The 17,180-nt window shown below is 47.8% G+C and overlaps 1 protein-coding gene across 1 annotated transcript in view; it reads left to right on the top strand.

Annotated features, from left to right (window-relative positions):
* fbxo41 (F-box protein 41) overlaps window positions 1-17,180 on the top strand; it is a 177,488-nt gene that overhangs the window by 115,125 nt on the left and 45,183 nt on the right. Inside the window, exon 5 of the mRNA XM_034187513.1 lies at window positions 3,471-3,544. Coding sequence (XP_034043404.1) covers window positions 3,471-3,544 — 74 coding nt within the window. The remainder of the gene's footprint in view (window positions 1-3,470; window positions 3,545-17,180) is intronic.

Here is a 17,180-nt window from a genome sequence, read left to right on the forward strand (position 1 = left end):
CATGTCGTTTTTCACGGCTGGAGTCGGAGCTTTAGGATGGAAATGTTGGGTAATCAGTCGCATTGTACGTGATTAATGCAGCACTTTGGTTCAGAGTAAAATACTCTCATTGCTCCTTTACTCACATAAATGGTAAATAAATGGTAAATGGACTGCATTTATATAGCGCTTTTTCATCTGCATCAGACGCTCAAAGCGCTTTACAATTATGCCTCACATTCACCCCATGTCAGGGTGCTGCCATACAAGGCGCTCGCTACACACCGGGAGCAATAGGGGATTAAAGGCCTTGCCCATATACTATCTTGGCGCTTTGGGATTCCCTTTCATTGCTATGCTGATGACACTCAATTGTACATGCCAATAACTGCTGGTAATCTCATTCACATAAAATCTTTGGAAGATTGCCTTGTATCAGTAAGAAGTTGGATGTCTAGTAACTTCCTACTTTTAAATTCTGATAAGACTGAAGTTATGGTTCTTGGTCCAGTGAGGTATCAGCATCAATTTGATCAGCTAGCACAGCTTAGGTTCGTGTGTTATACATCATACAGATAAAGTGAGGAACCTTGGAGTAATTTTTGATCCTACCTTGTCCTTTGATCTCCACATTAGGGACATTACGAGGACTGCTTTCTTCCATTTGCGAAATATAGAGAAGATTCGTCCCATCCTGTCTATGGCTGATGCTGAGACATTGATTCATGCATTTGTCTCTTCTAGATTGGACTATTGTAATGTTCTATTTTCTGTCTTACCGCAGTCCAGGATTAGGGGTCTTCAACTGGTTCAAAACACTGCTGCCAGACTTTTGACACAAAGCAGAAAGTTCGACCACATCACGCCCGTTTTGGCGTCCCTGCACTGGCTTCCAGTTGCTATAAAATTGTTCATGGACTTGCACCTCCCTATCTGGCTGACCTGGTAAGCCCCTATGTATCGGCTCGGGCCCTGCGTTCTCAGGGTGCAGGACTTCTGTGTGTTCCCAGGGTGAATAAAAAGTCTGCCGGTCACAGAGCTTTCTCCTACCGTGCCCCAGCTCTGTGGAATGATCTCCCGGCACACATTCGGCAGTCGGATACTGTGGAGACTTTTAAGTCACGTTTAAAGACTCATTTGTTTTCCCTGTTTTATCATTAGTGTTATGATGTGTTTTTATTCTTGTATTCTTTTATGGTCATCTTTTTATTGTGTTTTAAATTTTTAATTCAGTTTTTTGTTGTTGTTGTTATATGTTGTGTGAAGCGCCTTGAGATGATTTCATTGTGAATTGGCGCTATATACATTAATAAATTTGATTTGATTTGATTTGCCCAATGGCCCTGAGTGATTTTCCAGTCAGGTGGGGATTTGAACCCATGATCTTCTGGACTCAAGCCCAACACCTTAACCAATAGAGTGGTCCCATGTGTCAACCTTTACACATAGGATGTGTAAAGGTTGACGTACTACTCAGATATTTGTGAGGGATGTTTATTTTCACGTGAGCAATTATTGTATTTCTACCACATTCACCAATAAGACAAGATTTCTATCTGTACACAAGAACCGCAACTGAAAATGAGTTATTTACCTTTGGACTGACCAAGATCATTGTTATTGTATCACCCAAGGTCATATAGTCATCACTAAACAATCAAGGAGAAAGATTGATGTGTGAATTTACACCGCATAAAGTAAGCGATACCTAATGATTTTGGGAAATGTTTGGCACCAACATCCAGTCTACATGACCTGTTGAACAACAATTTTATCCAAATGTCAGAGGATCATGAGAACAAATAAGGTATTTACTGTCCCCACAGACTATAAAATGAGGTTTTTATTAATTGGCATGGCCTTTCCTCTAGCGCCACCAATAGACCAATTTGTCTATTTAAGAATGAGCGATATCACAGTCTAATCAGTTTGACATTTACTTTGCAATGTCATTGCAAACATTTTGGATATTTCACAATCTTTCTTTTGCATTTCCTCATGATAACATGGCTCTTTTGCCATCTTTGATTTCCATTTATCCTCAGTGTGTTAAAAAAAGTTTCTTCTTTGAATCGTGTTTTTACTAGTGATGCTTTCTATTCTGAATTATATTGTGTCTTCATTTTATTGGAGTATATCTTCCCTCTCATATGCATACCTCTATATTTTCTCCTGGTCAGAAATATTGGCACCCCTCAATTTTAAGTACAGAATTTAAAATATTCTCTGATATAAATGTAAATAAACAAATTTTGCATGATCAGGAAATTTTATACCATGCCAACATTCATCCATCAAAAAAAAAAAAAAAAATGCTTTCAAATAATGAAATGAAAAGCACAGATATAAATGTGTGTGTGACATGGTGAGTGACACACTGTGATGAATTTAAATCAGTAAATCATCTCAGACAGTTTTCTGTACACAAGTCAGGAAAGGCATGAACATTTCCACATCACTTAAAATGTGTTGGAGTTAATTTACATCAATGACTGAGAAATACAACAGTACAGTACTCTGTACATAGATCTCAAAAACCTTTGTGACTGTGCAAGAAGGATACAAGAAAGAAAGAAAATTGGGGACATGTGCTTGAAAGAAAGGGAGCATGGCAGAATCGTGAGGTTGTAAAGTGTAGAGGCGGTAAAGATAGATAATTTAACATACTTGAGGTCAGCTGTTGAAAGTAATAAAAAGTGTGGTAGAACATTGAAGAAGAGAGTGCAGATTGTTACCAGTGTAAAGTTCAAAAGCCAGCATCTGTGATGGTATGGGGGTGTGTTAGTGCCCATGACATGGGCAACTTACACATCTGTGTTGGCACCAGCAATGCTGAAAGGTACATCCAGGTTTTGGAGCAACACATGCTGCCATCCAAGCAACGTCTTTTTCAGGACGTCCCTGCTTATTTCAGCAAGAAGCCACATTCTGCACGTGTTAAACACCGTGGCTTTGTAGAAAGAGTGCGGGTACTAGACTGGCCTGCCTGCGGTCCAGACCTGTTGCCCATTGAAAATGTGTGGCACATTATGAAGAGTAAAATACAACAACGGCGACCCTGGACTGTCGTACATCAAGCAAGAATGGGAAAGAATTCCACCTACAAAGCTTCAACAATTAGTGTCCTCAGTTCCCAAATGCTTATTGAGTGTTGTTAGAAGGAAAGGTGATGTAACACAGTGATAAACATACAACTGTCCCAGCTTTTTTGAAACATGTTGCAGGCATCCATTTCATAATGAGCAAATATTTGCACAAAACAATAAAGTTGATCAGTTTGAACATTAAATATCTTGTCTTTGTGGTGTATTCAACTGAATATAGGTTGAAGAAGATTTGCAAATCATTGTGTTCTGTTTTTATTTACATTTTACACAACATCCCAATGTCATGGAACTTTGTATCAGTGACATAACTGATAAAAATAAAAAGTCCACATACACAGACTCTTTGTTTTTTAATGTAATTTGAATCTCTCTTTCTCTCTCCAGAGACACTCCAGCATTTCTGGGAGTACAAGGGGCATGTACCAAGTGTCAGAGCGACGCTCCTCTCCCAGCACAGGGTAAGTCAACGTATTGATCCCATATCATATCATGGAACAAGTGCAGAGCCAATCTGACTCAGTAATTATAAATAATAAAAAAAGAATAATAGTGATGCTAAAAACAGAGTGTTGGCTGTGGAGCAAATTGTGACATATTTTGTGTGATACCCAATTAGCATAGTTTAACAGTAAAGTGTTGTTATTTGACCTATTCCATTGTCCGTTCATTTGTGCCCCCTGTTGTGGGTCCGTGTACTTACACTTTCCCAACAGGATATCTCGGCCAACGTCATGGATCCCGAGGGGCGTCAACCGGCTGTTGAACGGCCAATGGAAGAACAGGGCGCACAGGCGTCCGCAGGAGGAATGATCGGCGAGTTGCAGCGGATCCTCACCGCTTTCACGGCTCGGTTGGATTTAATAACCGAGCAGAACGTCCTCCTTAACCGCAGGGTGGAGGCTCTCGCCGCGCAGGTGGAGGCGCGCCCTCAGGGCGCTGCTGCGGCTCTCCCTCCTGTCGACCCTGTGCGTAACAGTGACGTTCCACAGGTCGTTCAACGACCCCTCCCACCTTCCCCGGAAGCATACATAAGCCCTCCAGAGCCGTATGGAGGTTGTGTGGAGACGTGCGCGGACTTCCTTATGCAGTGTTCGCTCGTCTTCGCACAACGTCCTGTCATGTACGCGACTGATGCTAGCAAGATAGCTTATGTAATAAACCTGCTTCGCGGTGAGGCACGCACTTGGGCTACAGCGCTCTGGGAGCAGAATTCACGGCTCCTTCAGACATATGATGGGTTTGTGAGGGAGTTCAGAACAGTGTTCGATCACCCAAATAGAGGAGAGACCGCTTCAGCCGTGCTGCTGTCAATGAGACAGGGGCGCCGGAGTGCAGCTGCCTATGCAGTCGACTTCCGCATCGCGGCTGCGAGGTCCGGCTGGAATAGCACTGCCCTCCGCGCCGCTTTTGTAAACGGACTGTCATTGGTTCTAAAGGAGCACCTGGTGGCTAAGGACGAACCGCGGGATTTAGATGGGCTTATTGATCTCGTCATACGATTAGACAATCGGTTAGAAGAACGCCGTCGGGAACGAGACGAAGGGCGTGGCCGGGCATCCCTCTCCCTTCCGGTTCCGACCGCGTTACGCCCTCCCCACGCTCCACGGCCCCTGCGCTCCGTGTGGTTACAGCTCCCCCTGCTGACGAAGCTATGGACACGAGCAGGGCCACATTTAGGGCACCAGATACACAGAGGAGGCTGGCCCGCGGAGCGTGTTTTGTTTGTGGCTCGATAGAGCATCAGGTAAGAGACTGCCCCGAGCGGTTAAACACCAACGCCCGCCTCTAGAAACTGGGCTAGGGGTGGGCCGAGACATTCACGTGGGACACACCCACATTGCCACACGACTCCCAGTTACAATCCTTTATGAGGATTCAACCCTGAAGGCCCCAGCACTGGTGGACACGGGCTCTGAAGGGAATCTGTTAGACAGCAGATGGGCCAGGGAGATAGGGCTCCCTCTGGTGGCGCTTACCTCGCCTGTGCAGGTGCGAGCACTAGATGGCTCCCTACTCCCTCCAATCACGCATAAGACACCACCTGTAACTCTGGTGGTGTCAGGAAATCACCGGGAGGAGATCGAGTTTTTTGTGACTCCTGCTACCTCCCGTGTGATTTTAGGGTTCCCCTGGATGTTAAAACACAATCCCCGGATCGATTGGCCGTCCGGGGTAGTGGTTCAGTGGAGCGAGACCTGCCATCGGGTATGTTTAGGTTCCTCGGTTCCTCCCGGTTCCCAGGCTAAGGAGGAGGTCAGAGTCCCGCCCAATCTAGGGACAGTGCCGGTGGAGTACCACGACCTTGTAGATGTGTTCAGTAAGGATCTGGCGCTCACCCTTCCCCCCCACCGTCCGTACGATTGTGCCATTGATTTGGTTCCAGGCGGTGAGTTCCCGTCCAGCAGGCTGTACAACCTCTCACGACCTGAGCGCGAATCAATGGAGACCTACATCCGGGACTCTTTAGCCGCCGGGTTGATCCGGAATTCCACCTCCCCGATGGGTGCAGGTTTCTTTTTTGTGGGTAAAAAAGACGGCGGACTTCGTCCATGCATTGATTATAGGGGACTGAACGAAATCACGGTTCGTAATCGATACCCGTTGCCCCTGTTGGATTCAGTGTTCACGCCCCTGCATGGAGCCCGAATATTCACTAAGCTAGATCTTAGAAATGCGTATCACCTGGTTCGGATCCGGAAGGGAGACGAGTGGAAGACGGCATTTAACACCCCCTTAGGTCACTTTGAGTACCTGGTCATGCCGTTCGGCCTCACAAACGCCCCCGCGACGTTCCAAGCTTTGGTTAATGATGTCTTCCGGATTTCCTGCACCGATTCGTCTTCATATATCTAGACGATATACTCATCTTTTCTCCGGATCCTGAGACTCATGTCCGGCATGTACGTCAGGTCCTGCAGCGGTTGTTGGAGAACCAGCTGTTTGTGAAGGGCGAGAAGTGTGCGTTCCACCACACATCTTTGTCCTTCCTGGGGTTTATCATCTCCCCCAACTCCGTCGCTCCTGATCCGGCCAAGGTTGCGGCGGTGAGAGACTGGCCCCAACCCACTAGCCGTAGGAAGCTGCAACAGTTCCTCGGCTTTGCTAATTTCTACAGGAGGTTCATTAAGGGCTACAGTCAGGTAGTTAGCCCCCTGACAGCCCTGACCTCACCAAAAGTCCCCTTCACCTGGTCGGATCGTTGCGATGCCGCGTTCAAGGAGTTGAAACGGCGCTTCTCGTCTGCACCCGTTCTGGTGCAGCCCGATCCTAGTCGCCAGTTAGTGGTTGAAGTGGACGCCTCGGACTCAGGGATAGGAGCTGTGCTTTCCCAGAGCGGGAAGACCGATAAGGTCCTTCACCCGTGTGCCTATTTTTCCCGCAGGTTGACCCCGGCCGAACGGAATTATGACATCGGCAATCGAGAACTCCTTGCGGTGAAAGAGGCTCTTGAAGAGTGGAGACATCTGTTGGAGGGAACGTCCGTGCCATTCACGGTTTTCACTGACCACCGGAACCTGGAGTATATCAGGACCGCCAAGCGGCTGAACCCCAGGCAAGCCCGCTGGTCACTGTTCTTCGGCCGTTTTGACTTCCGGATCACCTACTGTCCCGGGACCAAAAACCAGAGATCGGATGCCTTGTCCCGGGTACATGAAGATGAAGTCAAAACGGAGTTGTCGGATCCACCGGAACCCATCATCCCGGAGTCCACTATCGTGGCCACCCTCACCTGGGACGTAGAGAGAACCGTCCGGGAGGCCCTGGCACGAAGCCCGGACCCCGGAACTGGGCCGAAGAACAGACTCTACGTCCCACCAGAAGCTAGGGCTGCAGTCCTGGACTTCTGTCACGGCTCTAAGCTCTCCTGTCATCCAGGGGTGCGAAGAACCGTGGCAGTTGTCCGGCAGCGCTTCTGGTGGGCGTCCCTAGAGGCCGACGTCCGGGATTATATCCAGGCCTGCACCACCTGCGCCAGGGGCAAGGCTGACCATCGCAGGGCTTTGGGACTGCTCCAGGCCGCTGCCCGTGCCCCATCGCCCCTGGTCCCACATCGGCCTGGATTTTGTCACGGGCCTCCCGCCGTCCCAGGGCAACACCACCATTCTCACGATAGTGGACCGATTCTCCAAGGCGGCCCACTTTGTGGCCCTCCCGAAGCTCCCGACGGCCCAGGAGACAGCGGACCTCCTGGTTCACCACGTCGTCCGGCTGCATGGGATCCCAACAGACATCGTCTCCGATCGCGGTCCCCAGTTCTCCTCGCACGTCTGGAGGAGCTTCTGCCGGGAACTGGGGGCCACGGTGAGTCTCTCATCCGGGTATCATCCCCAGACCAACGGGCAAGCAGAACGGGCCAATCAGGAGATGGAGCAGGCCCTGCGTTGCGTGACAGCCGCGCACCCGGCGGCCTGGAGTACCCATCTGGCCTAGATCGAGTATGCCCATAACAGCCAGGTGTCGTCAGCCACCGGCCTCTCCCCTTTCGAGGTATGTCTGGGGTACCAACCTCCTTTGTTTCCGGTGGTTGAGGGAGAGGTCGGTGTGCCCTCGGTCCAGGCCCACCTACGGAAGTGCCGTCGGGTGTGGCGTGCCGCCCGTTCTGCCTTGCTGAGGGCCCGGATGAGGACGAAGGCCCATGCAGACCGTTGGCGGACCCCGGCCCCTACGTACCAGCCAGGGCAGGCAGTGTGGTTGTCTACCAAGGACATACCCCTTCAAGTGGACTCCCCTAAACTGCAGGACCGGTATATCGGTCCGTTCAAATTCATCAAGGTCATCAGTCCAGCCGCAGTGAGGCTTCAGCTTCCGGCCTCACTGCGGATCCATCCCGTTTTTCACGTGTCCCGGATCAAGCCCCATCACACCTCACCCCTCTGTACTCCCGGTCCGGCATCACCTCCTGCCCGGATCATCGATGGCGAGCCGGCTTGGACTGTGCGCCGGCTCTTAGATGTCCGTAGGATGGGCCGGGGCTTCCAGTATTTGGTGGACTGGGAGGGGTACGGACCTGAAGAACGCTCCTGGGTGAAGAGGAGCTTCATCCTTGACCCGGCCCTCCTGGCCGATTTCTACCGCCGCCACCCGGACAAGCCTGGTCGGGCGCCAGGAAGCGCCTGTTGAGGGGGGGGGGTCCTGTTGTGTGGGCCGCCAGAAGAGGAGGTACTGCTGGTCCACCACCAGAGGGCGCCCTGTCTGGAGTGCGGGCTCCAGGCACCAGAGGGCGCAGCCGCCTCAGGAGCAGCCAGGGTGACAGCTGTCACGCATCACCTGCAACAGCTGTTACCAATCATCTGATCGGCAGGAGTATATCAGCAGGACGACGTCTCCACCTCTTTGCCGAGATATCGTTTCTACCTAGAAGGTAACGTATCTCAGCTGACGGATTGTATCCTTTTGGATTTTGTGCGTTGTTCTATAGAGTACTTTTCCAACGAGAGGTGGAGGTAGCTTTCCTACCGTTTGGATTCCTGGGTGCAAACGCGCCCTCATTTAATTGTTCTTTGTTCCTCGCCAGCAGTACCAGGTCCGACACGCGGAGGCAGTGGCCACCTGGGAGTTCGGGACTTGGCGGCTCCAGTATTCCCGGGGTCTGGTGGCGGAGGAAACCGTGTGGTTCCGGTTCTACTTTGGAGAGGCGTCTCCTATCTTTGAGCCTGCCCACACGACACCTTTGTGAATTGACTTTTGTTCATTATTGTAATCTGTTGTAGTTGTTGTGCGCAGTCACAACAGTAAAGTGTTGTTATTTGACCTATTCCATTGTCCGTTCATTTGCGCCCCCTGTTGTGGGTCCGTGTACTTACACTTTCCCAACAAGCATGTGCTGATGCTGCAGTTGTCCACATCCACAACACTGCAAAACCTCATTGGGTCCTGGATGGTAAAATTATCCCATCCTACAAACTTCTAATCTGCAGAACATGTCCGGCTGAATCACATCTCAGTTGCAGGACAGTTTTGAAAATGCAGTCTGGGATGTGTTGGCAGAGAACCCAGACTTAGAGGAATACTGCTCATCGGTGCTGGATTACATCGCCTTCTGTACTGACACTCTGCGAAGGAGCATAACCTAGAAGATACAGTAGTGTTCAGAATGATAGCAGTGCTATGTGACTAAAAAGATTAATCCACGTTTTGAGTATATTTCTTATTGTTACATGGGAAACAAGGATGCAGTAGATTCAGTAGATTCTCACAAATCCAACAAGACCAAGCATTCATGATATGCACACTGTTAAGGCTATGAAATTGGGCTGTTAGTAAAAAAAAGTAGAAAAGGGGGTGTTCACAATAATAGTAGTGTGGCATTCAATCAATGTGGCGTCAGTTTTGTGGAACAAACAGGTGTGAATCAGGTGTCCCCTATTTAAGGATGAAGCCAGCACCTGTTGAACATGCTTTTCTCTTTGAAAGCCTGAGGAAAATGGGACGTTCAAGACATTGTTCAGAAGAACAGCGTAGTTTGATTAAAAAGTTGATTGGAGAGGGGAAAACATACTCAGGTGCAAAAAATTATAGGCTGGTCATCTACAATGATCTCCAATCCTTTAAAATGGACAAAAAAACAGAGACGCGTGGAAGAAAATGGAAGCCAACCATCAAAATGGATAGAAGAATAACCAGAATGGCAAAGGCTCAGCCATTGATCAGCTCCAGGATGATCAAAGACAGTCTGGAGTTACCTGTAATTTGTTATGTGTCGGACGCAGCTCGGAGAACCGACCAGCGTTTGAAGGACCCAGTATGAAATAAGCAGAGCACGGTACAAAGGCTAACTGAATTTAATACATAACAGTGAAAATGTAATAACAGAAAGGTGCGGCCTGGCGTGGTGCGCTCCCAGCAGCGCTAACGGTCCGGAGCCAGAAGCTGTTTCGGACCCAAGGACCCCGCCGACACCCCCCAGGTGGCCGCAACAACCGAGTCTGTGAAAGAAGGAACCATTATGTGAGTCCACACTCTACACACAGAACACTTAAAGGTGTACAAACAGCAAACACTTCCTGGCTTGATTGCTGATCAGCTTCCAACCTGCGGGCATGGAACATCCAGTTCACAAAACTCCACCGCAGTGGAAGCTGATACATGACTAACAAACAGCTCAATACAATAAGGTGTGAGGGACACCACATTTACTGACTGTATAACTGTTAGTCACAAAATCTAACGTACCTCAGGAAGTGTGCTGACGAGCGTGAGACCTCACCCCCTCCTCTTTCACAGACTGTGCATCAAACCTGGACGTTTCTCAGCATCCGCTGCTGATGAGATGGCTCCCGAGACGACGATCTCACCCGTCTGGTCACAAGGTCGAGTCTCTGGCAAATACACACTGTGCACTCCAGTCTTAAATGCCAACATGCTCCAATCCATCCAGATGCACCTCAGCTGTGAGTCCTGACGAGTCGCAGGTGATCAGGGTGAGGTCCTGACAGCCTCAGCAACACAGCCACTCAGTCCCAAATGCACGCCACCTGGGAGGAAAACAAAAAGACAAACGAACCGGCAGCCAGGCCCCCCCAGCCATATAACAGTACCCCACCTTCACGGGAAGCCTCCCGGCGACCACACACACCTGGCCCAGGAGAAACACCCCCCTCCAGGGACCATGGCTGGAAACCGCGTCTGCGTTCGTCCTCCAACAGACTGGTTGAACTGGCTGCATCTTTGCCCTTGTTTGACAGTCTCAGCACAGGTGTGGCCAGGAGTTCCTACACCTGTGCGGTCAGCCTTTAACCAAACATGTGTGATTAGTCATAACACAAAACAACCAAAACACCCCCCCCGCCCCAGGGGACCGTCCCATCAAACCCCAGGGAAGGGGAAAAAGGAAAAACAACCCAAACCCAAGCCTACAAACAAAAATACTAAAACACCCCCCCCCCCCCCCCCCCCCCAGAGGACCGTTCCATCAAACCCCAGGGAAGGGGAGAAAAGAAAAACAACCCACATGTAAGTTCACAAACAAAAATGCCAAAATACCCCCCCTCCTCCCCCCCAAACGACACGCAGGGACCAACACCCCCCAGAGGGCCACCCGCCAGCTCCAGGAGTAATAACCACGGCCGAGGTCCCTCTGGGATCCACCGTCACCCACGGGGACTACCAGCGCCCCCCAGAGGACCACTCGTCAACCCCAGGAGACGCCTCCCCTCACGACCAATGGACCCAGCCCCGGCCGTCCACGGCTAGATGGACCCAACGCCTTTTCCCCCCCAGAGGACACCACAGTCAAACCCTGAGGGCGGAAACTGGGGGAGGGAAAACAACAAAAAAAAAAACCCCAAACCCCCCCCCCCTCCCCTCCCGGGTGCAGAGGCCACCTGGGAAACGCCCAGCACAACCTAACTGCACCCCTCCAGCAATGCCGACACTACGGCACACCCGGCTGGAGTCAGAGGAGAAGAGAGGGCACAACAAAAAACAAAGAGAAAAAACAACCCAAATACCACCCCATCACCCCCCAGGGGACCGTTCCATCTAACCCTGGGGATGTGAAACAAAAAGAAACAAAAGAAAAAAAAAAAAACAGACCAACACACAGTTGTTTGGGTCCCCGTTTTTCTTTTTTTTTTTTTTTTTTTTTTTGTTCTTGTTTAGCAAAGGCTACAGGGTCACACCCCCAGACAAATAGTGGACAACAAAAAAGAAAAGCCCACACAAAAACCAACTCAAAAAACACCCACACAAAATGAACTAACACAAAACAAATCAGTGAGTTATACCGTCAAGCTCAACCAAATGGAACACACCTGTTCCTACTCCAGAGCTTGACGGTACCGTGATTCAGTCACCACAAGGGGGAACCAGAGTGCTAAAAATGAAAAAAACCCCTTGGGCGACAGAAAAAAACAAACGAGCTGCTTTTGTGTGCGCAGCTGAGTGCAACACACAACCAAAATGTGCTCAACTAAATAACGCCGGAGCTGATACAACAGACGCAGTAGTTACCTTTATCCGGGGAAACGGGGCTACGACTGTAACACAGGAAGCCCAGCGACCCGTGCTAACAGAGCTCCGCCGTGCGCGTGAACCCATTACAAACGCACTCTTGCAGCTCCCGTTTACACCTCCCATCCGGTCGGAGTGTGACGCGAAGCCGTCGCCAGTCACACTCCACCACGATCCACGGATGAGGCACAACACAGGAACACGGCTGCAAGAGAGCACAAATTAGTATCCAGTAATGGGTCTCAAACATGCACCTTCCGGGCGGAGAGCCCCGCAACTGATCCGGATAACCACTGAACGTCTGCTGCCGCCTTCCCGGCGCGTTACCGTCTCTGCTAACGCTGGGTCCGTGATGTTTGGCCAGAGACTACTGTTATGTGTCGGACGCAGCTCGGAGAACCGACCAGCGTTTGAAGGACCCAGTATGAAATAAGCAGAGCACGGTACAAAGGCTAACTGAATTTAATACATAACAGTGAAAATGTAATAACAGAAAGGTGCGGCCTGGCGTGGTGCGCTCCCAGCAGCGCTAACGGTCCGGAGCCAGAAGCTGTTTCGGACCCAAGGACCCCGCCGACACCCCCCAGGTGGCCGCAACAACCGAGTCTGTGAAAGAAGGAACCATTATGTGAGTCCACGCTCTACACACAGAACACTTAAAGGTGTACAAACAGCAAACACTTCCTGGCTTGATTGCTGATCAGCTTCCAACCTGCGGGCATGGAACATCCAGTTCACAAAACTCCACCGCAGTGGAAGCTGATACATGACTAACAAACAGCTCAATACAATAAGGTGTGAGGGACACCACATTTACTGACTGTATAACTGTTAGTCACAAAATCTAACGTACCTCAGGAAGTGTGCTGACGAGCGTGAGACCTCACCCCCTCCTCTTTCACAGACTGTGCATCAAACCTGGACGTTTCTCAGCATCCGCTGCTGATGAGATGGCTCCCGAGACGACGATCTCACCCGTCTGGTCACAAGGTCGAGTCTCTGGCAAATACACACTGTGCACTCCAGTCTTAAATGCCAACATGCTCCAATCCATCCAGATGCACCTCAGCTGTGAGTCCTGACGAGTCGCAGGTGATCAGGGTGAGGTCCTGACAGCCTCAGCAACACAGCCACTCAGTCCCAAATGCACGCCACCTGGGAGGAAAACAAAAAGACAAACGAACCGGCAGCCAGGCCCCCCCAGCCATATAACAGTAATTGCTGTGACAGTTAGAAGACGCCTGTGTGAAGCTAATTTATTTGCAAGAATCTCCTGCAAAGTCCCTCTGTTAAATAAAAGACGTGCAGAAGAGGTTACAATTTGCCAAAGAACACATCAACTGGCCTAAAGAGAAATGGAGGAATATTTTGTGGACTGATGAGAGTAAAATTGTTCTTTTTGGGTCCAAGGGCCGCAGACAGTTTGTGAGACGACCCCCAAACTCTGAATTTAAGCCACAGTTCACAGTGAAGACAGTGAAGCATGGTGGTGCAAGCATCATGATATGGGCATGTTTCTTCTACTATGGTGTTGGGCCTATATATTGCATACCAGGTATCATGGATCAGTTTGGATATGTCAAAATACTTGAAGAGGTCATGTTGCCTTATGCTGAAGAGGACATGCCCTTGAAATGGGTGTTTCAACAAGACAATGACCCCAAGCACACTAGTAAATGAGCAAAATCTTGTTCCAAACCAACAAAATGAATGCCTCGCAGATGTGAAGAAATCATGAAAAACTGTGGTTATACAACTAAATACTAGTTTAGTGATTCACAGGAGTGTTAAAAAAGCACTTTGAACATAATAGTTTTGAGTTTGTAGCATCAACAGCAGATGCTACTATTATTGTGAACACCCCCTTTTCTACTTTTTTACTAATAACCCAATTTCATAGCCTTAAGAGTGTGCATATCATGAATGCTTGGTCTTGTTGGATTTGTGGGAATCTACTGAATCTACTGGTACCTTGTTTCCCATGTAACAATAAGAAATATACTCAAAACCTGGATTAATCTTTTTAGTCACATAGTACTACTATTATTCTGAACACTACTGTATATCCAAACCAAAAGTCATGGCTTGACAGAAATGTGCAGCCCCTGCTCTGGGCACAAGATGCTACCTACAGGGCTGGAGGCAAACTGGCTTACACCAGTGCCCAGAGAAAAGGGGCATTAACAAAGCCAAGCAAAGACACCAACAGTGCATTGAGAGCCACTTTGAAATAACAATCCCCACAGTATGTGGAGAGGTATTAAGACCCTTACACACTACAGGAAGGGTGGCTCACTGACCAGCTGCGACTCGCTTCCTGATGCCCTGAACCAGTTCTTTGCATGATTCAACAATCACAGCAACACTCGAACAGTACTGTCATCCAAGGAGGAGCCAGTGCAGCTCCATCAGGTGAGAACCACTCTGAGGAAGATCAACGCCAGCAATGCAGCAGGACCAGACAGAGTACAAGGACGCACACTGAAGTCATGTGCTGACCAGCTAGCAGGAGTGATAATGAACATCTTCAACCTGTCTTTGCAGCAGGCTGCAGTCCCTACATACCTCAAAACAACTACTGTCGTCCCTGTACCCAAAAAGCAAGCAGTCACATGTCTCAGTGATTACACTGGTCTACAGCCAAAATGCTTCTGAAATTAATATAGTCAAACTTTACTAATTGTGGGACATGGAGAATGAAAACATTGTTTGAAATCTTTGATTGGCTGTAGTTTTAAGAAATGCTCCTACTGTGCTACTAAGGATTAATATATAACCCATTTGCTGATTTTTATAGTGTTACAAAAAGAGAACAGGTGAAATATTATACAAACAGACAAACATAAAAAAGACCTATGTTTATGATTTTTCATGAAAATGCTACTGTTAACAAAATATAATTATGTAGACACAAAATGTAAAACCTTATATATCTTGGAAACAGTAGCCAATTTTCCATTGTTATTGTCATATTTGAATTCAACATGCCAAAATCCATAATAAATAGCACATTTTATTTCTGAAGCAGACATTTAAATATTTGTATGCCAGTGTTTCCACCTGTTGCTTTCACACCGATTGCCATGAAATGCTTTAAGAAGCTTGTTCTCATGCATATCAAAGCCAGCGTTCTAACAGATCTGGACAGCCACCAGTTAGCCTACCGGAAAAACAAATCAATGGAGAATGTAGTCTCAATCGTCCTATATGGTTTTGAATTCTATATTCCATTTCTGATAATAAACAGCCCTAATTCCTATGTACTGTGTATGTTACATAGATGCATAAGGTACATCTTGGGTGTTTCTGTACATGAAGTGTGACTGAAGTTCAGTGCCCTCCAAAAGTATTGGCCTCTTGGTGTTTCACACATTTTAATTTATGTCATTTTAAATACAAAAAGTGAATCAGGCTTCTCCATATAAAAATTTCTAAAATTATGTTCCTTAAACTCAAATTCAAAGCAAATCTCTACAACTTGATATAAATTAATTAAAAACATGACGCCCACTGCTTAAGCGCTAGACCATCACCTCCCCTTCTCAAAAACTGGGTGAATGCACAAGATGGATAAGAGTGAGGAAAGAGAACCCAGAAGAAGTTATAGGCTTCTCTGGCTGCGATTGGAGGAATTGTGCGTAGTGCATGTTTTGCATTTTGTATCACCAGTTATACAGCTTCATGTTGAAGTGGTATAGAGGAGGGTTTTCTTAAAAAGAAGACCTGAATGTTCAGCTGCAATTTGCCAGAAGGTACATCTGAGATACAAACCTCGATTTGATGTTTTAGTGAAAGAAATTCATTGGCTTTTATATTTTTAATTAATTTATATTGAGTTGTAGACATTTGTTTTGAGTTTGAGTTTAAGGAAGATCATTTTAGAAATTTTTATATTTAAAAGCTTGATTTACCTTTTGCATATGAAATAGAATAAACAAATTAAAATGTGTGAAATACCAAGGGGCCCAATACTTTTGGAGGGCACTGTATTTCTGAGTCTTGGCTAGAGATTTGAGGCACATGGTAAAGCTGTAATATTCTGACTAACACGGCTGTTATTCCCAGTAGGTATGTGAATGTATTTCCTGATGACGTCTCGCTGAAGCTGCCAGGTTTCCCCCATTGAATCAGAGATGACATGATACACACGCCAGACAACATCCGTCAAAGCCTTCTGTTCCTGATTATTAATAGTGTTTCATCAAGGGCTGTTTGTGCCAGTAGATAAAGGTTGACGTACTACTTTCAACAGTTACAAGCTATTTATGTATCAGTGCTTCTTCATGTGACGTTTGTATTTTTAAAATATAACAATTTGTACTTTTCAGTGACTATCACATCATTTAAAATTTTTCATTTTGGTTTTTGATCAAAGATGTTTAATTTTGTGTTCTGTTTAACCATCAATGGACAACTTTGCTTTTTTGCAATCTTAGGGTGAAGTTTGGTCGAAGCGCACATGAAGTGCGAATGAAGCAGGAACCATGTGCAAAACGTGTAAAATCGTAGCTGCCTCGAATGCCTCTATACACCTGTTGCTACAACTATGTGCACACACCAGTAGCTAGAAAGACAGAGTGTGTGCTGTGCAAACCCATTGATCCCTCTTGCAGCAGGTGTCGGCCAAATTCCAGCTGACATGCATGAACATCTAACACCGGTTGTTTGGCACATAGAAAATGTGTGGCCATTCGCAGTCTTGACACGACAACAGTCAGCAGACAATCACTGTCATGCTGGCAGTGAAATTTGTCTAAGTTCCCCACGAGTGTGGCTTTGGTGTTTGTACTGATCTGACAGGTGTGGCCGCCAACAGAAGCGACTGTGGAGATCTGTCATTCTGGACATCCCAGCTGAACAACACATACTGTGTTTGGACAGACATGGACTAACAACTGCCCACGGTGATGCATGTGTGTCTGTTTGCTGTCATCATGTGGACATAAATAAAAACATATATCATTGTGGAGATATATGCTGTACACACTGCAGCCCACAGCATATATCACCCCCAGGCTGCCCTGGCTGCCCCGAGGCTGAAACAGGCCATCAGATCAGAACACGCAGTGGGCGATCTGACTTTCACGTCACCCACGTGAGCTCTGTTCCATATGATGCAGTGTCAGTTCTGGTGCGCCATCC

Source organism: Thalassophryne amazonica, chromosome 15, assembly GCF_902500255.1.
Source record: "Thalassophryne amazonica chromosome 15, fThaAma1.1, whole genome shotgun sequence".
Lineage (NCBI taxonomy): Eukaryota > Metazoa > Chordata > Actinopteri > Batrachoidiformes > Batrachoididae > Thalassophryne > Thalassophryne amazonica.